Source organism: Nannospalax galili, unplaced genomic scaffold, assembly GCF_000622305.1.
Source record: "Nannospalax galili isolate Female #2095 unplaced genomic scaffold, S.galili_v1.0 scaffold263, whole genome shotgun sequence".
NCBI classification, from domain to species: domain Eukaryota; kingdom Metazoa; phylum Chordata; class Mammalia; order Rodentia; family Spalacidae; genus Nannospalax; species Nannospalax galili.
The window spans coordinates 1,821,516-1,847,908 of NW_008350402.1; the positions used below are offsets into that span (position 1 = coordinate 1,821,516).

The following is a 26,393-nucleotide window of genomic DNA, read 5'->3' on the forward strand; positions in this document are numbered from 1 at the left end:
GCATCATAGATGAGAAGTGAGGGTAGGAACTGGAAGAGAATTGCTGGGATGAAAGGACAGGAGTCCCTCCTCTCCATCTGTAACTCCCAGACAACCTTCCTGTCCCCAAGCAGTAGGGTGATCAAAGGTACCAGCACCTGGGACTAAGGGTTGTTTATGTGTGGGAAATAGGTTGGATGCATATGCATGAGAGTAAAAAGAGGGTCTGTGTGACTGCCTCTCTCGACAACAGGCTGTCTACAAAGACTGTAATTCATGGCGGTCGATGGGCTCTTTGATTAGTTCAATCGCCTGAATAATCGTTCAATCAATAAAGCATTTCATTCCTCTGTGCTGTTGGACTGGGTGGGGTTTGTGTAGGGGGAAACATAGGATTGGAGCTTAAAATTCCAGGAGCCACGCCCCTTACTGATGGGTTAGGTTAAGAGCTGCCTGCTTGGGAAGGGACAGCACCTCTGGTGATAGTACTTTCCGTTAGTCTTTGAAGGTCTGGAGCCCAGGTTAAGGGAAGAGGAAGGAGGGAACTGAGAGATTGTCTAGGCTGGTACTCAAAGGTCATCTAGGTCTACTTTCTACAATGGTTTCTGCCCTCAACTTCTAGGCCTTTTGCAAACCACCAGAGTGTCCTTTCCTTGTCTCAGAATCATATACCTTTCCTCCTTCCAACCTTAGCTTCCCAATCTGCAAGGTCACTGTGGCTCTAAATCCGAGATTAAGCAAGGTCATCACACAGCAGGGAGCCATTAAGCTCTCTGGTCTCTTCTTTGTAGTATGGAAAAGGAAAAGGAGAGGAGAGGAGAGGAGAGGAGAGGAGAGGAGAGGAGAGAGAGAGAGAGAGAGAGAGAGAGAGAGAGAGAGAGAGAGCGAGCGCAGGGACTTATGGCATCATAAAACAGAAACAAGTCTGGAAGAGGACCTTTTAGCTGCTAGACCTTGCACTCCCCCTGGGAGAGGAGATAGATGACTTCTTTTACTACTATTGGGGGAGCTCTTGATTCCCTGGTCTAGGGAGAGTTGGATATACTGAACACTTTCCCACTGGGTGCTGGGAAGTCTAGAATGAGCCTAGAAGAGAACAATAATAGTGCTCCCCACACATGAAACCTCATCTCACAAAGCTTTGGGAAACATCTCAGAAGTTCTTTTCTATTCCACGCACAAGAAGCCGGGAAAGAGCTTACCAGTCTTAAGTCTTTGGGAGAGAGAGCTTGTCTTGGTGCTACTGGTCTGCAAGGGGAGGCTGATAAGGATAATAAACCACAACACAGGCAATTTTCACTCCTTGAAAATCTCAGTTAAATATTCCCCTCCTCAATGATTCCTGTAGCATACCTGGGCCAAGTATGGCCAATTCTTGATCCAGGTGCAGGAATCACGCAGGCATCTCTATGTCCCACTTTCTGTGCAATCACAGACCAGTTACTTTTCCTTTTTGCCATTTTTAAAAGTAAAGGTTAAAGAGAGCCTGTTAAGTTAGGACAGCAATGTCTGGGGCATCTCCCATCTTTCCCCAACTGAACAACCACTCTGATTCCTGTAAGTTCTTGCTTTATTGGAAGAAAGAGCAGGAAAATGGGCTGGAATTAGGCTGTAAGAGTTGATCTCAGGCCAGAACATTCTGAGGCTTTGGCTCTGCTGTGTGATTGGGGGGGGGGGGTTGGGGAGCCTGGGAAGAGGAAGCTGGGAGGAGGGTGTGAGTCCTGTCAAGTCAAGTGAGATCTCTGATTGCAGACAGAGGTGGATGTTCTGTTTCCAAATGTACTCTGGCTTCTCAAACATTATTCCCCAAATGGGCTTTTTTTTCCATGGCAAAACTTCCCAGAGCAAGTCTATTTTACATAAGTTGAATTCCCTCAGTGGTTTTGTTTCTTGGGTCTCTGCTTTGTAGATCTCTCTCTGAGGTCTACAGAGGTAGGACTGAGACACTGAAGCCCAGTTCTGCCAGGGATTAGCCACCTAACATCTCTGAGCCACTCGTTGGCTGCCTATAAGGCTGATGTAGGTGGCAATATCAGAGTTATTCACTTCTTTTGGCACTGCAAGTTCTCAAAAATCAGCTGCTCCAGGGGTAGCAAGCACACCCCACTCACAAGGAAATTTCCTCTGCCCTGTGGACCATTAGGTGCAGGAGGGGGCTGCTTTTAATGTACTGGCTTGGCTGACTCTGTGGGATCCACACAGTAGAACATGTCCAAAGCTGAGTGTCTGCTGTATGAAAGGGGGATCTGAGCTCTGCCTGTTGGAATGATGTCTGTGGTTTCACCCCACCCTTAAAGTGCCCCTAGGAATTCTGCCCAAGTGGCACAGGACAATTGGCTCCTGCAGATATTTCCCAGCGGAGTTCTTTAATTTGACATTATCTCCCCTTCCAGCCTACAGCCTTTCTTCTATCCCAGGTTTTCTAGAGTGTGACCTTGGCAAGTTGCATCTTGCCTCCCATTCTCTGGGTCCACATCTGGAAAATGGAGAAAACAGAACCCCAAAACCTTTTTACTTCTAAGATTCTAGATCTGTGTTTGTAAGCCTGAGCTCAAGGGTCAGGTGGCTGTTTCTCCCCACACTCTTGGCCTCACTAGTGGGAATTCAGAGTCACAAGTCTGGCCTGGAAATCTGCATTCTAGTGATATTTGCTCCACTGGGAATAAAGCTTGTGGAACCCTATTCCATCCAATCCTTCTCCTGTTGTGACAACCCTGCCCTAAGGAAGGGGTGGGTATGGGGCCAAAGATCTGAACTGGCAGAAGTTCCAGACAATGGAGAGAGAACACTACCACCCCACCCCCTTGTACACTGCATCCTTCTGGGCCCCCAGAGGCTGGCCTTGGCCGTTTTCCTGCAGCTGTGCCCTGGTGGGGGTGGGGACTGTGTAAGCCCAGGGAAACTTGCCTACTTGTCAGGGGCAGCTGGGTCTGAGACAACCATAGAGGATGGAACCAAGGCCTGACCCAGTATAGAGATTTAAAAGTGGAGCAAGGAGAGAAGGATGGAAAAGAAGGGAAAATGTATGCAGAGAATAAATGGAGAAAACAACCTGCGGGTCCTCCCCAGACCAGTCTGGGCCCTGTCCTTCCTAGAGCCTGGAGCAGACACCCCAGATTCCCTGTTTTGGTGGGCTTATGTTTAATATTAGAAGATCATGGCTTATGGATCAGGAGGGGTGAATGTTTGACCTACACCCACAGCTACTGGGGAAGGGGGTGCTCAGCATCTGTGCTGTGCAGAGTCCTAGCGGACTGTGGGGCTCACAGAACTACAGCAGCCCACAAGGAGACACTTCATTTTTTAAGGTTCAACTGCTTTGTTTGTGGTCCCAGGGCCTTACACTCCTGAGAAACTGAGACTTGATCTGGTTAAAGTTCTCTTCTGGGCCAAGAGAATTCTGCTGGAAGTTAATCTATTTTATTCCCAAAGCTACAGGAACTCTGGAGAGAGAAAGCCAGGAAACAGCAGCATTTGAAGTGTTCTTGGTGCCACACTACCAGACTCTTGTAAGATAAGAGCAAACGCCCAGGGTCGGCTTCAGGTGCTCTCGGATGCCAGGTGGCCTCATTCTGTTTTCAAGGAGGCAATGTGTCAAATGCGGAAATGCTCCTGTGGACAGCGTTGAGGTGTGTGTATCACCAGGGCGAAAGGCATCTGCCAGCTCCTACTTCTGAGACTGGAGAGAGGACCGAGCGCTCTGTGCCTCAGACACCTCGGTCCAAGCCTCAGGTCCGGCTTCTTCTTCCACCTCCTGAGCATTTCTGCTAACCTTAAAGTAGTATTTTCCCAGCTCTCCCTTTGGTTACTGCAGAACTGGGACTTCTATGGGTAGGAAAAGGAGAGAGGAGTGCTCAGAGGAGGCGGCTGTTGCTTAGTAGGTGCTTGATAAAACTAGGAAACGTTTCCGTTGGAAACAGCCTGCATCAAAACTTCGTAACTAAACTCTGCCCATTTCACAGATGGGCATAGTGAGGTCAGAACTGACAGGTACAGGCACACAGATTCATCACCTAGGTTGAAAACGGGCTCTACTGCGCTGCACATCTTCCTCCAACATCTGTGGGCATTTTTACTTTTTTTCCTCCAGGGGACTACTTCCCCCATCCTCACCCTCTTCCCCGTCTCGGTTGCCCTCAGTCTTTGAGCATCCCCGAATCCCAACCGCGGGCAGGAAGGTCAGCCCTGTGGGACCAGCAGCCGGACTCTCCAGACACCGCGTAGCCCCCGTCTCTCTCCCCCTTTGCGGTTAGCAATCCACTAGGCCTTGGCCCCACGCGTTTGTCAATGAACGTGGCGCCGCCGCCTGGGCCCCGCCCCCCATTCTCTCCCATTGCCCAGGTATCCGCTAATCAGGCGGAGCCCGAGGGCTGCTTAGCCAATAGAACAGTATTTCGGGCCGGGGCCCGATGCCCCCGTTCTGATTGGCTTGATGAGGCGTGATTGGCAGGTGAGCTCCCGCCCCGCCCCCGCCCGGAGGGAGGCTGAGCCCCGGGCGGCGCTGTCCACACGCAGCGGGTCCTGAAAGCGGCTCCGGGGTGGCGCGGTGGCGCACTGTGCGCGCGAAGCAGGCGGAGGGCTGGCGCCGGCGGCGGCGGCGGGCGCGCGGGCACCGAAGCCGGCAGGGGCTTCATCCCAGCACCGCCCGTCCCGGCGGCCTGGGCAGCAGGGCCCCTAGCCCTCTCCTCGATCCCTCGCTCCACGCCCGGGGCGGGCGCGGCGGCTGTCCCGGAAGAGGCGCTGGAGGACTGTCCACCCAGACCCCCGGGAGCGCAGCAGGGCTGGAAGAGTTGGTAGGCGTGCGGCGCGCCGCGGGGAGCGAAAGGGCCGGCCGCCGTTGTTCCCACTCCGGGTGCCAGCGATGGGGGAGCAGCGGGGCCCGCGGGAACTTTGAAGGCGGCGGGTCCTGGGTTCGAGGGCGGCAGCTCCGGAGCTCTCCGGATTCTCAGCCTCAGCAGCAGCCTCGAAGCACCTTGCAACCGGCCGCGGCCCCTGTGCCGCGGGAGAGGAAGTTCTCTGCAACTTCGTCGCAGACGTCGGAGAGCCAGTTGGAGAGAGGTGGAGGGGCAGGGCTGAGCCCCAGAGACTCAGAGAAGCGGAGCGAGGGAGGATCTGGCGGAGACCGCGGGTTCGAGGGCTGACCCTAGAGGCGGCGAGGCCGCGGAACCAGCCTGGCAGCCCGCCGGCCTCGCTGCTCCGGGAGTGAGACTCGGGGCCGAGTGCTCCCGCGGCCTCCTCCAGGCTGTTCCTCCCGAGGCCGGGGGCTCCCAGTCGTCCCGCGGGTGGGCCCCTGCGCTATGTCCTCGAAGCCGTGGGCGCCTTGGCCGCAGCTTCTCCGGGGTGGCCAGGGAGCTGCCGCTTGAGCCCGCCGGGGAGCAGAGCCAGCCGGAGTTGGGCGCCGGCTTCAAGACCCACTGCGCTCAGCGCAGTTTCCCGCCTCTGCGCTCAGTTCTCCGCGGTCGTGTGCAGAGCGGCTCTGAGAGGGACCTCAAGGCTCCAGCAGCGTTTTCTGAGCCCAGCCCACACAGTGCCCGGCCTGGTGGCGCGAGTCCCTAGCCGCCCTGGGCAGCCCTTTGGCGCCGGGAGGCGGCGGCGTGGGCCGGCCTGCAGTCTGGAGCGCCCCGATGGAAATACACTGTAAGCACGACCCGTTTGCATCCATGCATAGTAAGTAGGCGGCGAGCTCGTTTCTCTCTCTCTCCGGCCGGCCGGGATGGGGTGGGGGTGCCGGATTGCGGGGCAGGTACTAAGTCTGGGAAGACTCTGGCCCTCTGTAGCTGCCTAGACAACTTTGCGAAGTGCAAGGCTCGCAGGCTGCAGATGCTGAACACCCGGGCCGCGGCACCTGGTCGGTGAATCCCGCCTCCAGCAACGAGATAGAGTAAATGTAGGCAGCTAGCTGCAGGCTTTCCCGGGCTCCAGCAGCGGAGTCACACATCTTTGGCTCCGACTCATTAGAAGGCTTGGGACCGGGCCAGCTGGAGGCCAGGAAGTTTTAGTAAAGGTCACTGAGAGTGTCAGCGCCTCATACTCCAACTCTGATGGCGCCTTTTCCAGCCACCCGACTGATGGAGACTGGCGCTCAGAGGGAAAGTGGGACCCTGATCCGTTCCTGTATGTGTGAAGAAAGAGGTTGGGAGCCAAGAGAGGACACCAGGTCCAGGGTTCTAAAGGCATCCTGGGTCGAGGAGAGGGAATTTGAAAAATCAACGAAGTCCTAGTCTCTGAGCTTCCCTTCAGTTTAGGAGTCGGTCAGTACACACAGAGACCCTTAAAGACCCCATTAGGTCCTTCTCTGTAGGACGCCTGCCTTGTGATGGCTTTGAGAAAGAAAAAGAAAGGAAGGAAGGAAGAAAGAAAGGAAGGAAGGAAGGAAAGAAAGAAAGAAAAAGCTAATTAGTCACATGCAGTCTCCCCTGCTTTCTAATAGCCAGTGCTGTGTAGGAGACCCCCCCCCAGGGTCATTTGCAGCACCAGCAAGGCCCTAGCTTAGCCTGACCGCTGGGCTCCTTCTAGTTCACCCATTAACGAGCGCTCTTCTCACGGTGAGTTAACGCTGGATTAGATTCGGAGATTTCAAGGAAATTCCAAGTGGAACGAATCGCGTTCCCCTTCTGTTGGCTGTAGAGCCGGCCAGAGGAAGGCGACAGGCGTTGGCAGCCTGCGCTTGGGTGCCCAGCTCGGGTCTCTGCGGTCTGTAGACTAGGGAGTTATTCCGTGGCTAGGAAGGAGCCCACTTCAAGCTAGGTTCACCTCAGCCAGCCAGGATCCAGCTTCTCTAGCTGTGGGTCCCCTATTTAACAAAGGCAGCAGAGACCCGGCTGGAGAGAAGGCGAGCTTGGGGCAAGAATGTTCTTGTCTTCCATGGAGGGCCGAGTGGCCTGGCAGCTGGGGAAAGCTTGTCTAGGCAGCCGAAGCCGGCTGCAGGCGGGTCAGCTTCTCTTTGTGTCAATATCCGAGGCGGAGGTAATCCTCCCAAGCAGTGGCGAGATTCGCGCCGAGAGCCGCTTGCTCTTGTCCCAGTACGAACGATTCCTCCCCATTTGAGGGCTAGGTTCAAGCGGTTTCCAGTCCAACGGGACCCCAGCGTCTTCAGCAGCCTTTCCAGCAGACTTGAGTCTGGCTCTGCCCTTAAAGAGTGAGCCTGAAAACAAATGAGTTAGGGGCAATACTCTGAGAGGTGGGCAAGCTCTCAGCTCAGCCGAGAAGCAACTGGGGGACAAGATGGGGAGGGCTCGCCCCTGTGCTTCTCTCATTACTGGTGGAAATCCACAGGCCCACATTGTCTCTTTCTGCCCAGAGCTCTGTAGCTCAGAGGTCATGCCCAAGCCCTTGGGGAGATAGCATCAGACTTGGTGGTCTTTTGGCTGTGCCTGTCTGGAGAAGGCAGCTCCAGATGCAGGGTAGCCAACTGTTTAATGTCTATCCCTTCCTACCCCGGCCTTCAATCTGCCCCCTCCTCCCATTCTCAACCCACTGGCAGCACAGTGGGGGCTGGGCCCCAGTCAGCCTAGCTTCCAGAGCTGGTGCTTGGCTTCTTTGGAAGAACCTTCAGTTTTTGTGCCCAAAGTTGTTTGCTTGCACAATATAGTCTGACTCTGGCTCCTAAATTGCTGGTGATGGGAGTTGGGGAGCAAATAGATCCCAAAATGTGACTGGTGTATTAGGGGCCCATTTTTTCATCTTTATTCCTAGTCACTTTTCTCTTGTTATACCTTTCCTTCCCCATCTTCCACCACCAATTCTGGGCAGGACAGCTTCTGTAGGGAGGAACAGGCGTGGCTAGAAAGTCAGCTTCTGAGTTAAGAGGTACCCTATACCCTACTCCAGGCCCATCATGCACATTGGCACAATGACCCTCCTCTAGATGGTTCCTTCCCCCAAGCATCTTTACCAATTAGTTATCAAGTACATTTCTAACCAGTGCCACACTTGAGTATCACCCAAACCTTCAGTTACTCCATTTTACAGAAGATGATACTAAGCTTAGGGAGACAAAAGAACTAACAAAAGTCATCTGTGGCTGGTTCTTTAGTTTCTTGATTGAAGCATAAACATTAGACTTTGGAGGATTCATGGAAGGAGAGAGGCTGAGATTCAAGAGAGAGCACAGTGGACTGTTTGAGTGTATACACATATGTAAGGCTCTCACTCTGTGTAGTCCAACCATTTCTGTATTCATGGTCTGACTGTTAAGTGTGGCAGCACCTGGCTATCCACCAGAGACTCTCTGCTGAGTCCCGGGCTCTTATTTGCATGTCTGTGTTCCCCTTCCTTCCTCTACTCTGATGCATTTAGGAGGAATTTCAATGATCCAGGGGTCTTCTAGCTCAAACTTCAGCTGAGTCAGTAGAGACCTTCCCCCTAATAACTTGTGGCCAGCCATGGTGCTTGAAGTGTGGGCAGTGCCCCTTGTGGGCAACATGTCCCTATCAGGGGCTAGGAGCATCAGAAGAAGCTAGCTTCTTCCAGGCCATAGCCATAAATATCCTAGGGGCTCCCATAACTCTTCTTCTGTCCTCCTCCAATTCCTGCTTTGCTCTGTGGAGACTGGCCTGTATTTCACTTGTATCTCTGTGTCTGTTTCCTAGTTTTTGCCTGACTTGTTTGCATCTGTCTCTGCGTCAGTCTCTGTAAATTCTACTCCCCCTAGGAAGTTTAGCTGAGTTTAGATTTTAGCCCAGGGTCCTCCTGGCAGATGAGCCCTCACCTGGTTGGAGTCCACAGCAGAAGTAGAGGCTAGGACTTGAGTCTCTAAGGATATTCAAGGAGCGGCTTGAGGGGGTTGGAGGAGGAAACAAAAGATCCGCATCCACAGAAACCCTCTGTCTTCTAGATGCCCCTTCTATTTTGGTTTGGTTTGTTTTCTCCAGTCTTCCTTCCTTCCTTCCTTCCTTCCTTCCTTCCTTCCTTCCTTCCTTCCTTCCTTCCTTCCTTTCTTCCTTCCTTTTTTTCCTGTTCTCATCTGACTGCCTAAGCCTCCACTACTTGTCCAGCCTTCCCTTCCTTGCTGTCTGCCTCTTTCAGCCTCCACTATCTGCACCCTTTGCACATACCTGTCTTTTCTCTGTCCTACCCACATACTCTCTCAGACTTTGTGCTTCCCTTTTCTCCAATTAGAGATTAGTGGCTTTCCTCAGTTCCCAGTTCTAAAGAGCTCTGTTCAGTAGAATTGAGTCTGAGGCAAAAGAACCAAGAGGATTTTGGGGCCTGTCTAGGAAGTTAAGAGCGTTAAGAGTCTCCTAGGCCATGTGTCAGCTGTGGACATGTGCCTCAGACTTTGCAAATGTATTAGTAGCTTAGCCCTGTGGTCAGGTAGTTTGGGAGCTCTGCTGTGATTTAGAGACCCTTGGTATTATTTTCTGTGATATAAAATAAGCCTCTAAAGTCATAAATACCCTACAGGACTGCTCTTGACACTGGAGTTCTCTGAAGGTTACCACTGTGTTTGGGCAGGAATTCTCAATTGCCAGGGGTACAGCAATTGCAGATGGGTCGCAATGTCTGGACCCCTAGATCATATCAAAAATGTGCTGGGTATTTTAGCTTCCTTTTCCTGCCCTTTGTCTTCCCAAATGAGCTCATGCCAATTTTGAACTTACTTTCTTTTTCTTAAATCCAGCCTGTTCTAGAAAGATCTAGTTAACCCTTTTTTATTAGATGCTTCCAGGCCCAGAACAAAGCTGTCTTTCTGGTTTTAGGTAAGCTACATAATTATTTTCCTGGCTATAAAATCCTGTTCGGGACACTTTTCCTTTTTTTTTTTTTTTTTTAATTTTTGCCATTTGGCCAAGCCTGGCCTCAAGTATTCAATTCTTTTGCCTCAGCTTCCTGAGTGCCGGGACTACAGGTATATGCTGTCATGCTTGGCAGTGGGACCCTTTTTGTTCTCATATATTTAAACTTTCAATAATCAAAATAGACTAAAACACATTTTGAAAATCAGAGAAAAAGTCAGCATAGATTGAAATCAAGTAATGTAGTTATCTAAAAAAATTGTATTTTTTTCTTTGGCATAAGCTCGAGCTTCGAGAATTTGGGAGAATTTGAGAAATATTCATGGGAAACGTCAATTAATTGCTTGGGCAGTTTTAAGGCTACAGGCTATGTTATGGGTGTTTTATCCCTCAATTTCAGATGCTTATAGGCCTGGGTCATAGTTAAGTCCCTGACTGGGATGAGGTTGGGGAGACTGAGATGTGGTGGCTATTTTCTGTTTTAGAGTTGGAGTATGGATATGTGTGTGACCTTGGAGGTGTTTTGTCTTCCTTTCTGGAGTCCAGTCTGTCCTAAGGAAGGAGCTTTCCCCTTCCTTGGCCTCTGAACTGCCAGCAGCATCAGTAGTACATGTTTGGACTTGGCTTTTGGCTCCAGTCCTTAGCGATGTCAGTTAGTGGCTGATTAACAGCTACAAGGTCAATGATGTTGCTACATTGGCTCACTCTGTGTTTACTGGTTTGGCTCTTCAATTTACTCCAGTCCTTGTTTCCTTCCAGATGGACCTCGATGTAGGAAAAGGGAGCATAGAATGGAAGAGGGATGTTCCCTGACTCTTTTTCCTTAAAATATACCCTAAAGCCCTCATAAAATCTTTCTTATTTCTTCCTAGCTAACTTAAAGTTGCTTGTCAATTTCAAAACATGCCAAAAATTCCAGGGGCATGCCTTTCTAACAAATCCTGATTCAGTGAAGTGTGCTATGTTCAGAAGGCCCTGCAACCCATTTCTTTTGTGTGCTCTGAGAAGATGCAGTGCTCAAGTCTAGCCTCACCTTTCTAAAGGAAGAGTTAAATTTTTTTTAAAAAAATTGAGACAGTGTTTAGGTTTTGTCTCAGTGATCTGAAAATGCAGGTCATTAAAAAAAGAGTCTTTGGTTCTTGGATTAGATGGCTGATTGAAAAACATTTTCTTCTTTGAGATGTAGGTGTTAGAACAGTCTTTCACTTTTAAATACTTTTTACTTTTTGAGACAGGATCTCACTATATAGTTCCAGTTGGCTTGAAACTCCTTGTGGACTGGATCTCACTATGATCTGCCTGCCTCTGCCTCCCGAGCGCTGGAATTAAAGGCGTGCACTAGCAAGCCCTGCTAAAGATAATTTTCAAAGAAGAAGAGTGCCACCGTTTTTTGTTTTTTTGTTTTTTTTTTTTCCTTTTTAAATTTGATTATTTTAGGACATAATTTTCTCCCTGGGATCTTCCTTATATTCAGCATTGCATAGTAAAGTTGCGCTCCTTTAGTATAGATTTCATTTACACATTCCCTTGTTGAAAAAAAAAGAAAGAAAAAGAAAAAAAGAAAGAAAGAAAATGAAGAGGAAAATGCTAAATGCTAGTAACTAAAAGAAATAGTGTAGGGACCTTTGCTGTCAGTGGCTCAACTGACTGGCTGAAGATAGAGAGAAGCTAAGATTGATGTTAAAACACAATCTAGGGGCCTTGTGTCATCTGTATGAATGGACTCCAGGTGCAAGATAGCCAGCCTGCTGGCCATTTGTGATCAGTGGGGCTCTGGGTGCTTTCAGGGGCCTTCTGCTATGTAATTGGTTCTAACTACCCTTCCCTTTGCCTTTTGTTTCTGATCTATTCCAGGACATGGAGGAGTGAATCAGCTTGGGGGGGTTTTTGTGAATGGACGACCACTCCCGGATGTAGTCCGCCAAAGGATAGTGGAACTTGCTCATCAAGGTGTCAGGCCCTGCGACATCTCCAGGCAGCTTCGGGTCAGCCATGGTTGTGTCAGCAAAATTCTTGGCAGGTAAAAGCAGGAGCTCCAGGCTTCCCTCAATGTTTAAAATGAAGACCTAAAAGATGGCCCTGGCCTGCAGCTGTTGAATATGCCACTACTAAATTGACACTATGACAGTATTTTGCTCCATACACATACCACTTTAGAGTTTGCAAAGCCTTTTGAGACCATCTAATTCAAAGTAGCTGTGGGAAACCCCTGTTTCAAGTGACATGTGGAATAGGATGACTTTGTCAGGAGGGACAATGTGTTTCCCCAAAGTCTGGTGAATTATTCTAAAGAACCCAACAGTGAGAGGTTCTTGGGAATTTCCCCTGAACCTCTTGGGTGAGCTAGAGGCCAAGGTCACAGCTGGGTGGAAAATCCATAGGTTATAATATCATATAACCAGAGTTGAATTTCTTTTTCTCTTGGCAAAGGGCTGTATACATGCTAAGCATTTGCTCTATCACAAGCTACGCCCCCAGTCCTCACTGTTTCCTTTTTAATATTTTCAAAGAGCACATTGTACATTTAAAAGTCAGCCATTATTTTCAGTTGGATCAACTTCATTATGTTAGCTGCAGTATTTTCCTTCTGCGTGCTTTGTTTCTTTTGTAGTGACAGGCATCCTAAGTGTATATTAGATTAGAAGGAGGAAAACAAAACAGAAACAAACACTAACTCTCAAATCTGACATTTGAAAGTTGCCACTTGACCCAGCAATTTGCTGCAAGCAAAATACTAACAATGGCAATTCTCCCAGAGGGCCGAGTAGCCCTTTAGTGCCCGCCAGCCTCAGCATGATCCAGCCAAGTAGGTTTTAAGATGAGGAAACAAACCTGCCAAGGTGAAGTGAGTGGCCCAAGAATGTCAGGCCATTCACTGCTTGGGTTGGGATGAACCCTAAATGGCTCTTGGACCACCAGTGTTCCCTTAAAACCCCAAACACAGTAGTAGTGGTGGTGTTTTTTGGTTTTGATTTTATTTTTGTTTTTGTTTTTCTCCTGAGAATATGGTGTTGTTCTAGGTCTGCCCTGGTAGACAGGAATATTCTCAAGTTTAGCTGTTCCGTGATTTCTCACTAGTTCCCTTCCTGAGGTAAAAAAACAAATAAACAAACAACCCCCCCAAACCAAAGCCCATCTTTGTCATGTAACTTGCATTATGGATTAACAACAGGTGCCTGAATAAATGAATTATTTTAAAGAATTTTCAAGTATTTTGGGGCCTTTCTTGGTGACATCATGACTTTCTGCTTGTTCTTTTCCTTCTATCTGCTGGAATTTAAGGATTCTCATAGATAAAGGGAGCAATAGTGTTGAATAACTTTGTAAAGCGTCTTGCCTAAGGAAGGGTCTTCCCCAAAGGAAGAGGTTTTGGGACCAAGAATCTGATAGTTCTTTTAGGACCATTGATCCCTGTGTCTATCCTTCACCTTCTTGCCCAGCATGAGTCACCCCAGCAGTGGAGGCAGAGGACTCCACTCCTGCTTAACAGTCAACAAATGAGTCCCAGCCAGAGTTCAGGAAGGACCACAGGAAATCAGCCTGGTGTTCTTGTAAGATGGTGGTTTAGGGAGAAAGATGAGAGTGAGCCTAGCAGAAGAAAGTAGCAGGTAAAGAGCAGAGAAAAGGACAAAACAAAGGGAAAAGAGAATGCTTTTTGAAAGAGAGAATAGAAAGAGGTAGAAAAATGAAGGAGAGAGAGAGAGAGAGAGCGAGGTAAGTGTCTTAGAGGATGCCAACGTCAGACTTGCAGAGCTGAATGGATCTCCGCTATCTTCTTGCAATGCTTCTTTGTACTGAGGGCGATGGGGAGAGGAGGCCCTTCCTTTGTTTTTGCTGAGACATCTTTGCTGAGCCGACATTTTGCTTGCTGTTTGCAAATTTCAAGATGCCTAAAGCCTTCTCACAGGAGGCATCCAAATGACTGGTCCTCATGTTCTTGTGTCCAGGAGCCCTCTGCATCTCCTATGAAGACCGAGGGGGACAGAGATCCTTCTAAGCCTGCCAGCAGCCTCCCATGGGTCAGAATAGATTTGTCACTGGGTAGAGTGGCACTCGGAAGTTAGGCGCCGCTCCGGTGCCTGGCCGTTTAAGTTGTCAACAATAAATTGGAATTTCATAGCTCATTATTTTCATAACTAAGAACCACAGTGGACAAAATGTCACTCTAATTAGAACTGCCTTTTAAGAAACAAGTTCAGCCCTAAAACAGTATGACTGGGAATTTCTCAACTGGGGATGTTCGTTCCACAGATTTTTTTTTTTTCTCTAAAGAATTTGATGGATACTCACAGGGTAAGTTTATAGAGTGCTTGGTGTGTGTGTATGTGGCTGTGGTTTTCAAAGGCTGTGGAACAAGGCAGGCAAAGTCCCTGGAGGCAGGCAGGGATCCCCATCCCCTCAGAAAGGTGGGTGGTCTGCCAGGAGCATGGACATCCAGTCTGGAGCTCAAGGCCAGAGGGGCTGGACAGGCACAGCTCAGCAGCATGTGAGGTCAAGTTAGATCACCCAGAGCGAGGTTGTTGTCACCTCTCACTGGGAGCCCCAGGTCATTTGGAATCGGGTGGCATGTTACACAGTAAAAGATAAAACAGTGGGGTTTAATCCCTAACCCATGTACTCTATTTTATGCAAATGTTCTTTATTTTATTTTAGTTAAGTTTTTTTTTTTTTTTAATCATCCTACATTTCTGTTGTTACAACAACCCTGCAAGCAAAGCAGGGCAAATACATTCCCCTATTATAGAAACTGAAGCCTAGGGAGGCTGAGTGAGTTGGCTAAGATCACACAATCGGTTAGTGTCTGAGCCACTGACAGGCACCGCACCTCTTGACTCCCAACCTAACACTCTTTGCGCAGAAGGGTACTGTGCTGGTGGCTGCCGCTCATCTTTTGTCTGTAAGCCAAAGGGCTGCACGGCTGTTTTGCTGAGATGAAAGGATGGTTATTAAGTCTGAATCCTCACTTGACACAGTCGCGAGTTGGGGTTTCGGGAGTGTCCGTGTTGCCTTCTAAGTGCCTGGCCCACGTGTCAGTCAAATGGAAGACAGAGGCCTCTCGTGTCAAGACTGCAGACACCTACGGTTGGCCCTACTCAAGTGGGTGGATAGGGAGCCTTATGCTGCCACACACTAGCCATGTGAACTGGGGACTTTATTCTGCTGCCCTGTGATTTTCTGTGTGGTGATTGTAGTTTCATTTGACTGATATAATTTGAAAACACAGGACTGTCTGTCACTTCTATCTTGAGACCATCCCTACCCTAACAGGTACTCTTGGCTATTGGTTCAGAGCATGAATGAAGGATGCTTGAGAAAATGCCTGGCAAACAGTAAAGCTCTCTGCAGTTGTAAGAATGACACTACCAATACTTAAAATTCTGTAATCAAAATAGAAGTTTGTTGTAGTAGGGAAGAGCACTGAATTCAGAGTCTAGTTTGAAAGCCTTATCACCTTTATTGTCAGGAGTTGGATGAGTTCTTCAGTCTTCTGATACATTGATTTTCCCTTCTATAAAATCCTGCTGGCCTCAAAAGATGGGCGAGGAGCTATGTAATTTAAAGAAGAGCCTGCAGAGCTTAGAGTGTTGTGCCTAAATATGAGTTGTTACATTGTAGTGAAAATTGACTCTTGAGAAGTTGACAGGACTCCTGGATCTTCAGGAGTTTCTGTGCTAGATTTTCTAGCTTTCTAGCAAAAAAATATTTTCATGGATATTAAAAAACCTGTTTCATATTTTCTTTTAGAAAAGTGCTTTCAACACTTTGCTTTTGTTTTTATTTTGTTTTGCTTCGTTTTTGGAGACAAGATTTCCCTGTAGCCCCAGCTGGCCTTGATCTCACTATGTATACCAGGCTGGCTTGGATCTCACAGAGATCCACCTGCTTCAGCCTCCTGGGTACTGAGATTAAAGGCATGCAACATCATGCCCGGCTACTTCCAACAATTTTTATAAAGAGGGAAGACAGGTTTAGTTTTGTTTTGTGGTCAGAATTTGTAAATGTCTGACCCTTCTCAATGAAAAATAGAATCCTTTCTTCTCTTCTTATAATATTCCCTTGCTTGGCCCTAACCAAACTACCCAAGCTGAGAATTTTAACATCCCTGTAAATGTTCTGACATTGCTTTCGGATCGTATTTCCATTCTTCCATCAGAATCATTTCCTTCCTTCTTCCCTCCCTTCCTTCCTTCCTTCCTTCCTTCCTTCCTTCCTTCCTTCCTTCCTTCCTTCCTTCCTTCCTTCCTCCCTCCTTCCCTCCCTCCCCTCCTCCTTCAATTTCTTTTTAGACAGGCTCTCATGTATCTCAGGCTGAGCTTGAACTCAATATGTAACCAAAGCTGGCCTTGAACTCTTGATCCTCCTGTCTCCACCTCCTAAATACTGGGATTACAGATGAGTGCCACTACTCCCAGCCTCATTCCGTGACTTCTATAAATATATGTTAGGTTTAAAAATTATGGGTAATTCCTAAAATGTCTTTTGTCTAAAAAATTTTGAACAGCATGATAATCTCCTTTGGAAGAGGAAATCGAGAATTCCTCTGTAAATACCAAGAGAAACACCTAGTGACGGCTCAGATTCAGAAAAGGAACCAAGTCATTTTTTGTTCTCCCCTGAAATGATCTTTCATGCCACTCTTCTCCCTGGTCTCGGTTTTGCTGTAAAACCCTGACATCCTATTTGCGTTAACGAGGAAAAGCTGATAGCATGGAAATGTCCTTAGAAACAGCCATTTACCTCAGGGGAGGTCTGTATACGAGCTGCCGGGACTTGTGCTTGGTTTTTCTGATTGCTTGGGGTTTTGACTTCTAATACATGTTTCCCATTAATTCTGGAACCCAATACTCCTTCTAATTTTACACCAGGGCTACTGTTTTTCTCTTCTGGAAAAACAAGCTGTATTAAAGGGAATGCTGTAGATTCTGCTAGTGGTGGGAAAGTCAGCAAATTGACGGTCTATGCCACTTTTCAAGGAAAATTTAGAGTCCTGACACCTTAATCCTGTGCAACCCCAAGGATGACATTTAACCTCTATAAATCTCTATTTTATATCCCAGAGGGGTGACTATTCATTTAATTATTCATTCGCTTATTTATTCATCTAAAACAATTTATGTACTTCAGACCTGTTGAGGATCAAATGGAAAAACTAATAAAAGCTTTCTGTGATCTGTGAAATGATGGATGAATGTGAAGGAATTTTGCTGCTGGCTTTGTCCAATAAAATATAATATGAGCCATGAATACAATTTGAAATTTTCTAGTAGCACATTAAGAAAAGTGAAAAGAAACTGCTAGGATTAATTTCAGTTGTGTATTTTGTATAACTCAATACATATAAATTATCATTTCAAATTATTAGTGGGCTGGTCAGATGGCTCAACAGGTAAAGGTGCCTGCTGTCAAGATTAAGGGCCTGAGTTCAATCCTTGTAACCCACATGGTGGAAGGAGATAACTGACTCTTGCAAGTTGTCCTCTGACACTTGTATATGCACACGAGTACACACATGCACACACATGCCCACAAAACAAAAAATTTAAGGTAATACAAAAAATTTAAAAACCAAAAAATTATTAGCAAGATATTTTACAGGTTTTTTGGGTACTGAGTTTAGAAATCTGATTTATAGTTTACAGTTAAGCACCTCTTGTTTCAGGCTAATTCAGTTTCAAATATTCATCCATGTTGCTGCCGCCTGTAGCTAACTAAACTCCTTTCTTCTTGGGTCCCTAGGTATTATGAGACAGGAAGCATCAAGCCAGGGGTGATTGGAGGATCCAAACCAAAGGTTGCAACGCCCAAAGTGGTGGAAAAAATTGCTGAGTATAAACGCCAAAATCCTACCATGTTTGCCTGGGAGATCAGGGATCGACTGCTAGCAGAGAGAGTGTGTGACAATGACACTGTGCCCAGCGTCAGCTCCATCAACAGGTGAGGGGCTGGTGCTCGTTGGGATGGGGGAGTTAGCTGGGGTTGATGTACTAAAGATTCTGTGTATGCCATCCCTGAAGATCTGGTTCCTCTCCTTTCACCCAGGCTTCTTGGGGATTAGTGAACAAGGGGGTTTGCTAATTGGGCCCACTGGATCTCTTACTTTTTTCCTCTCTAAAGGGGTCAGTAGTCCACAGCCCAAAGAGAGGAGACCATGCCAATACCCCGACAATTTGAGAATTTTCGAGCCTGGAGTGACTCCCATCACCCTGCTTACCATCTATTTTTGTGGAGTACTTTGCATAAACTGTCATGGTTATGCCTTCGCAAATATCCCCATCCCTGCCAGGGGCTCAAGGTCCAAGTGCTAAGCCATGTAGAGGTTTGAACTCAGCCTCCCGTTTGGGTTTGGGCAGAGATTGAACCTGTGAGGGTGGGGAAAATCCCCATTTGAACGAGGAGGTAAAGATTTTTTTCCACTTCTGCCATCATCTCATCTCAAAGTGGAATCTCAGCAGATCTTTTTTTTTTTTGAGAGCTCAGGGACTTGATGATTCTGATGTGGGTCTTCCGTCTCCAAAGATGAAGTCCTTATACTCCCTCAAATCTTACACACAGAAAGAGAAAACCAGACATAATATAGTGTCAGGCATAAGAGCTTTCTGGGAGCTACAATGGTGACCTCCCCCTTCTCCTCTTTAGGTTGATCCAAGGAATATTGAATGATACTGTCAGAACTTTAAAATAAATTTCTGGCAGGGGATAAGTATGGTAGCACACATCTGTAATCCCAGTACTCTGGAGGCTGGGAGAGGAGAGATTTTGAGCCTGAGATGTTGACTCAAACACAAAACAATAGTAATAGTAATAAATAAAATTAAAGAAAATTTTCTTTTTTAAATGAGACAGGGGCTGGGGATGTAGCTCAGTTAGTAGAGTGCTTGCATAGCATCCATGAAGCCTTGGGTTATATCCCTAGTACTATACTACATAATGATCCTGATGTGGGGTCCTGTAATCCCAGCACTTGAGAGGTGGAGGCAGGGAGAGCTTGAGTTCAAAGCCTAAGTACATGAGATCCTGCCTCAAAAATTGAAATAAACAAACAAACCGACGGTCAGGAATGAAGTCCTGAGGAGATGAATATAAATGGTTGTTCTCTGAACTCCACAAAGGAAAAATAAGCCAGAAGACTAAAACTAGGAATTGAGCTGTCCCTATTTCTCCAAAGTCATACCCTTCTGTGGCCAGTGCTGAGCCTGTCTGGCATAGAGACCTCTTCATTCTTGCAAGAAAGAGAGCATCAGACTGGAATGTCTCTGTGGTTCCCTATGGTCTTCATGATAGTGCCTTGGCTGGACTCAGTGTTCCGAGTCACTGTGCGACGAATGTGTTGACCTTTCTAGTCTTGCTGATTCATAAATCCTTGGCCCATTTTGTTTCTCTTGCAAACCCTTACTGAGACCCTGACATCTTGCAGCGTGCAGAAGACAAGGCTGAGGGGAATCAGGTGCAAGCTTTTCAGCCCTGTCCTAGAGGACAGCTGCTGAGGGGGGCGGGCAATGATGGCAGTGGGCTTAGGGGTGAGGGAAGTAGTGCCTCTTCTGTTTCTGGATTATGAAGGCTCCAGTTGTGAGCTCCCCACTTTTGGCTCATTATAGGATTTCCATGACACGAAAAGTAACGTGACTTTTTCTGGGCACAGGGTTATTATTTTTCTCTTCTGGAAAAAATAAGTTACACTGAAGAATAGTGGAGGTTCTGTTGTGGGAGAGAGCTGGTAAGTCAGCGATCTAAGCCACCTTTCCAGGGAAACTTTATCTGATGAATGTGAATTTTGTTAAAACATGGCACCCTACTAGCATTAGATACAGTGTATGTGCAACTTAAAATTTCCTAATAGACATTAGGAAAAGTTAAAAAAAAGGCATAATTATTTGTGATTATATTTATTTTGCCCAACATAGAAAAAAGCATTTCAATGTATAACCAGTATAAACATCATTGAGTTGTTTTACAGTCTCTCTCTTAGGACCATTTTTGGGTACTGAGTTTTAAAAATCTGATTTTCACTTTATATTTATAGCACATCTTAACTCAGGCTAGTCATATTTCAAATGCTCATCTATTTTTATGTTCCTATGGTTAAGCTCTGTTCTGCTTGGGTTCTTGGCGTTGCGAGGCAGGAAGCATCAAGCTAGGAGTAACTGGAGAATGTAGAGGCAGGGATGTAGGAGGTGGTATTGGAGTGGTTAGTCTGCTCTGTAAAATAACCTTGACCAAACCCCTGGTCAGGCTTTGGGGGCCCATGTGTTTCCCAATGTAGGGTACACATAAAATGATATGATGGACCATGGGGGTCACAAATTCTAATGCCTGACATGGAACCAGATGGACGGCTTAATGAGGGAAGCAAGCCAGGTGTATAGGGGGAGCGGGAGAGGTAAGCATGGTCCTGTGAGAAGGCAGTTGTTCTCAGCTCCAGCTGAATGCCACTGGGAGCATGGGCTCACTATTTGCCAGACTTTTTTACATTCTTCAAGAGAGTCTAGAAACTAGGCTCTCTGTGTATATGTGTATGTGTGTACATGTGAAATATCTATATCTTTCAATGGTGACAACTCATTTCAAGCATAGCCCATATTCAAGGCTCCAGTTTATATCTTCTGTAATGCAAGAAGGAAGCGTGACTTATGGTGAATTTATTTTCATGCAATTTAGAAAAAAATCAAAGTGCCATATCATACCAGTGAGTTTGTGAACATTGTGACCTTTCCCCTACCCACAAGTTGTTCTCTGACATCCACATATGCCACCCAATAAATAAACAAATAAATGTTATTAAAATAATTTTAAGTCAAAAGTAAGTTATTTCACCAGGCGTGGCAGCACACACCTGTAGTCCCAGCACTTGGGAGGCAGAGGCAGGTGGATCTCTGTGAGTTCAAAGCCAACCTGTTCTACATAGTGAGTTTCCGGCCAGCTGGAGCTACGGGGAGACCTTGTCTCAAAAAGACCGAAAAAAAAGTACGTTATTTCAAAGAAACATGTAGAGCAAAGACAGCAGTGGATACAGAGGTGACAAAGGCTGTAGAGGGCAGAGTTCAATGAGTGACCCAGGAACATCAGGCTTTGATGATTCTCCATGCCTGGGCCTGTGCTGGTGGAGGTTCTGGTGCTGGTGACTGGGTCCATGGCTAGATTTAGGGGCCTTCTGGGTGTCTTCATCCACAGAGTGGCTGGCTGATTGTGTCTCAGTGTGGTCTTTTTATCTGTGGTTTCCTTTAGCTGTCAGGCCTGACCATCCTGTGGCAGGCATAGACGCTGAGGCCCAGACAGGAAGCACAGAAGAAAGGTGACTTTGAGATAGCGGTGAGAGCAGAGTTCGGTGGTAAGAGATGGCCTGGTGGTCTTCTACCAGTACCCTATAGGTCTCTACAAATGACTTTCTGTGAGAAGAAGGCAAGTAGGAGCAGCAGATTCTTTCCTAACTCCTTTTCGGAGTGTCACGGCTACATGTGTCACTGTCTGACAGATGCCTGGACTCCTTAGCCCTTTCTAGTGCTCCATTCAGGGGAGCGGCTTTCGAACTCCTCACTGCATCTTCAGTGGGAGCTCCCCAAGTGTGAGATAATCTCTTGCCTTATGCACCCTTTCCCACCACTGGAAAGCCTGAGTCATCCATTGCAGCATTATGTTTATTTTTCATAAGAAAGCAAAGCTCTGTTGCATTGAGATGGATGCACCTTCAAATATCTACCTTGCAAGTATCAAGAGACTCCATGGTTTCCTCCCAGAGAAATTGCTCCCACAGAGGCAACTTCTCACTATTCCCTACATTCAAAGAGCTAGGGGAAGGGTGGTGCCTGCATTCATAGCCTGGTGGCCACAGGATCCTCTCAACTAGTCACCCCTAGAGGCATGTGTTGGGGGGTGTCTTGAAATCCAGTTTGGATGTCAACTGCAGGTGGCTGCCCCAGATCTGACCAAAATGGGTAGAATGGGGTCTTTCCTCTTCTGTTTCAATTCTGTGTCCAAATGTTGGGGACAAGTGTCATTCCCTGTTTAGAGAGGAAGCTCTGCTCAGTACCAACTGGTTAATATCCATGTGAGAATGTGAGGTCTATGTTATTGGGTATTCTGACTTTTCAAGACAACCTAGAAATCAGGTATTTATGGAAAATCTTACAACTTATACATCTTTACAATTCATTCAATAAACAAATACATTTCCTATACAGGGGCTGGAGGTAGCCAGGGGATGCTAGTTTGCTTAAGTCTATTTTGTTTATTTATTTTTGTTTTGTTGTTTTGAGACAGGGTCTCTCCCTGTAGTTCAGACTAGCCTGGAACTCACTCTGTAGTGTGGTCTAGCCTCCAGTTGCTGGTTCTTCTGCTTCAGTCTCCTGAATGCTAGGATTATAGGCATGTGCCACTATGCTAGACTTAATTTTGCTTTTAACCCTAACTTTGACAGCACGTCTTCTGAGCTGGCTTCCTCCCTCCTCCCTCCCTCATCCTCTGTACCAGTTGCAGGCCCTGGTGCTGCCATGTGCCCTCCAAGCTTGATCCCAGGTTTTGGGATTCTCAGTACAGCTGAAGGCCTGAACTTCTCTCTGCACAAAGCTTCATCAGTGTGGTTATTTCTGTCTCTCCTTTTTTGTTTCTTTCTATTTTTCGTGTGTGTGTGTGTGTGTGTGTGTGTCCATCCGTCCATCTGTCCGTGTAGGCACATGTGTGTGAGTGCAAATGCAAGGATGTCAAGAATCACCCTCAATCACTCTTCCACCTTATTCACTGAAGCAAGGTCTCTCAGTTAAACCCAGAGGTTGCCCATCTGGCTAGTCTTTCATCCAGCTTGCATTGGGCATTCCCTGAACTCTGAACTCTGGTCTTCATGCGTTTATGCCAAGTACTTTAACTGCTGAGCTACCTCCCCAGATGACACCCCCCCCATACACACACACACACACACACACACACACACACACACACACCCTGCTTCCCTGCTCTTTCTTGTTCTTTTTTTTTTTTTTTGACAAAGTCTTCCTGTAGCCCCAGCTGGCCTGGAACTTGCTATGTAGACCAGGCTGGCTTTAAACTCTCAGAGATCCACCTACCTTTGCCTCCCAAGTGCTGGGTCTAAAGCCATGTGTCACCGTGCTCAGCTTTGCCTTGCCCTTCCATTTTTTAAGACAGAGATTCACAAAGTCTAGGCTGCCTTTGAGCTTTCTATATAGCTAAGGATGACCTTGAACTTCTGATCCTCTGCCTTGGAATACTGCAATTATAGGCATTTGCTAACACTTAGCACAACTTATGAGGTGCCGGAGACTGAATCCAGGGCTTTGTGAATGCTAGGCAAGCACTCTGCCAGCTGCACTACATCCCCAGGTCCCATCTCACCTTTTCCAAGGCACCACAATCTTTTTTAGTGAATTTTCTGAGAGGTGTTGGGGCTTGTGGTAAGAAGACCTAGTTTTTCAAAGAAGGAGAAGTGATGCTAAAATGACAACATATAAAATCCCTTAGAGTTTTAGCCCTCAAATTCTAAATAGATTTTTTGGTTTGTTTCTTATTTTGAGAAAGGGTCCACACTTTGTAGTCCTGACTGACCTGGAACTTGCTATGTAGACCAGACTGGCCTCCATCTTACAGAGATCCTCCTACCTCTGCCTCTTGAGTGCTGAGATTAAAGGCAGTTCTTGTAAAAAAGGCATCATGCCTGGCCTAAATGGATTTTGAGTTCAAATAGGCTTTGTGTCCTGTATAGGATATATTATCAGAAAGACCGCTTCCTTCAAATGTATCTTAAAGAAAAGTGCTTGGGAGCTAGGTGTCTGGGCTGACTTGCTGTGTGGCCCTGGCTGGATCACTTGAACACATTGGACTTTAGTTTCTTTATCTGTATGAAAAGATTGCTCAGTGAGCTCCCACTGATGTTAAACCATGTTAATGTATCATCCCGGGTCATGCTTATGCTCAGCAATATAGGATGGGTCTTATTTATTTATTTTAGACAGGGTCTTACTATGTAGCCTAGGTTGGCCTTGAACTCATGATCCTTATACCTCAGCCTTCTGCGTGCTGGCATGACAGCTGTCTAATGCCACACCTAGCCATGTGCTTTAGGCAGATGTGGATATCTGATTGTTCTAAAGTTGAAGCTGGTCATTCGTCTTTATGAGGGCAGCACTGAGAAAGGCAACAGTAATGTTTATTCAACGTTGGCTATGCATCAACCACTTTCAAGTGGTTAATTGGTTGTGAGCCTGAGCCTTTAATGACTGTGCCAGCTCTCCAGCCCTCAACTAGTTAATTCAAGCCTATAATTCCATGGGTGTAGGAATGAGTCTGAGTTCCATTTTCAGAGGAGGAAACTGAGGCATAAAAAGTAAAGGAATTACTTAAGGTCATGGAGCTAGCAAACTGCAAGTCTGTGGTTGACACTCTGGTGGTTTGACTCTGGGGTCTGTACATTTATTCTCTATGCTGCAGTGACCTGTCAATGGTTCATGACTGTTGATAGTGCTTTGCCAGTGATTTATAGATATTTTAAAAAGAAAAATGAGGAAAAATATACTTTGCTTTATCTAGATACAAATTAAATAAAAAGAAATTTATGCTAGACTTCAGTGGAGAAATATATGTTATCAGGCCTTTAATATACAATACAAACCACGTTTATACCTGGCATATCCCTATGTTCACTTATCTGGCTACATCTTTGTAGTTGCATACACAAAAATTAGATAAGGACTGGCAAGATGGCCCATTGGATAAGGATGCTTGCTGCCAAATCTGACCACCTGAGTTCAATTCCCCTGATCCACATAGTAAAAGAACACAACTGATTCCTGGAAGTTGCTCTCTGCCCTCTGCATGTGCTCTGTGGCATGCATTCTCTCTCTCTCTCTCTCTCTCTCTCTCTCTCTCTCTCTCTCCCCCCTCACTAAATGCAATTTTAAAATCTTTAAAAAATTAGATCAGATAACAGCTTAATTCAGGAGTCAAGAAAAGAACCTCATTCTGAGGTCTTTAACCAATATGTTCTGTATTTGCTTAGTGAAATAACTGGTTTGAATGTCGGAGCAAACAAACATATATACATACTGAATATATTTGAGAAGGTACTTAAGCTGACTCATCAGAAAAGGACAAAAAGCTTTTCAGGTGACCAGGACTCAGAGGCTCTGTGGTTAGGCTTGTAGCATTGAATGAACAAGTCTATTCCGGGATATCAGCTAAAGACACCAAGTGCCCTGGGTGTCCAGCACCAAGCAGTAAGGTCAGGCAGGGCAGAGCCTACTGACCAATGAATCTAACAGGAGATACCTGCTACATCTGTCCTTCCTTTGCAGAAGTTGGAAGGCCAGGGTGGCCTTGAAATTAATGTGTAGATATAATGGTTTGGCATATAAGAAAGTTCTTGTAAAAAGAGAAAAGTGTAGGATAAAATCTGTGCATGTGGCTTAGTCCTGATTTGTTAGGAGGAAATATTTCAAAACATGCCCAGGAATGTTGATATAATAATATATCAGTGTGATTTTAATTTTTGTGTGTGTGTGTGTTGCTGTTTTTTAAGACACTCTTGATATACAGTTTAGGCTGGCTCAAACTCACAATCTTCATGCCTTAGCCTACCAAGAACTGGGATTGTCACACTCTGCTAGATAGCTTCTTTATTCTTACCAATGTTATCCAAATAGTCTATAATGGATCTGGAGAGATAGCTCAGAGGGTAAAGTGATTGCCCTGCAAGTACTAGGACCGGATTTCAATCCCCAGAACAAGCTCAGTGGGGTCTGATGAGGTGGTTCAGTGGTAAAGACTCTTGCTATCAGCTTGATTCTTGCTACTGGCTTGATGACTTGTTTGCTCCCCAGATCCCATATGATGAAAAGAGAGAACTAACTCCTGCAAGTTGTCCTCTGGTCTCTCTCTCTCTCTCTCTCTCTCTCTCTCTCTCTCTCTCTTGTTATTTAGCCTTTAGCTATATACATGGACTCATGTAGATACTATTTGTATAATTTGTCATTAGGTTGTTAGACTAATATGATTCCTTTTGTATTTTTTAAATAATTAGTTATGCATTTGCCATGTCTCCTCTCTCCTCTCTCTCTCTCTCTCTCTCTCTCTCTCTCTCTCTCTCTCTCTCTCTCTCTCCTGGTGTGGTAGCACAAACTTGTAATCCCAGCTCCAGGGAATGGAGACAGGAAGATCTTTGGGGCTCACTGGCTAGCCAGCCTAGCCTTAGCAACAACATCTGAGGTTATCCTTTGCCCTCAACACATACTCACATACATGTGTATATGCACACACAGGAACACACACATACACAGACACATAAATTCAAAAATAGTAGTTTATAATGAGCATACATTACTTCAATAATAAAGTAAAACTCTACAAAATGTCCTGTTAAAAGGTAATAGTTTGAGCTTGGTACAGAACTTTTCTAAAGGAGTGAACATCTTATTATGACTGAGCCTTCTCTAAAATGCCAGGGAAGGCGCTCTCTTGCAGATGACACAGGGACTTTTGGCTTGACTTTTCTGTGTTCAAAGATGTGCTGGGCTTGTGGTCTCCAGGGAGCCCTAGGTGTTGTCCCAGCTGGACGTTTACAAGGAAGACTCCTCAGAACCTTGGTTTCTGCAGAGCATCAGAGCTGCCAGGTAGTAAGGGAAGCTACTGCCACTTTGGTCACTCTTATATATTGGGCTTTTCTGTAACATTTTTATT

The 26,393-nt window shown here is 46.4% G+C and overlaps 1 protein-coding gene across 6 annotated transcripts in view; it reads left to right on the forward strand.

The window, feature by feature from the left end:
* Pax5 (paired box 5) overlaps window positions 1–26,393 on the forward strand; it is a 192,748-nt gene that overhangs the window by 1,496 nt on the left and 164,859 nt on the right. For 4 of the 6 annotated variants that reach the window (XM_008847694.2, XM_008847697.2, XM_008847696.2 and 1 more), the window contains exons 2-3: window positions 11,571–11,736; window positions 17,454–17,651. In XM_008847694.2, the coding sequence (XP_008845916.1) occupies window positions 11,571–11,736; window positions 17,454–17,651 (364 nt within the window). Of the gene's footprint in view, window positions 1–5,603; window positions 5,647–11,570; window positions 11,737–17,453; window positions 17,652–26,393 lie in introns of those variants that run through there. The other 2 variants (XM_008847695.3, XM_008847699.2) reach the window with 2 other exon arrangements.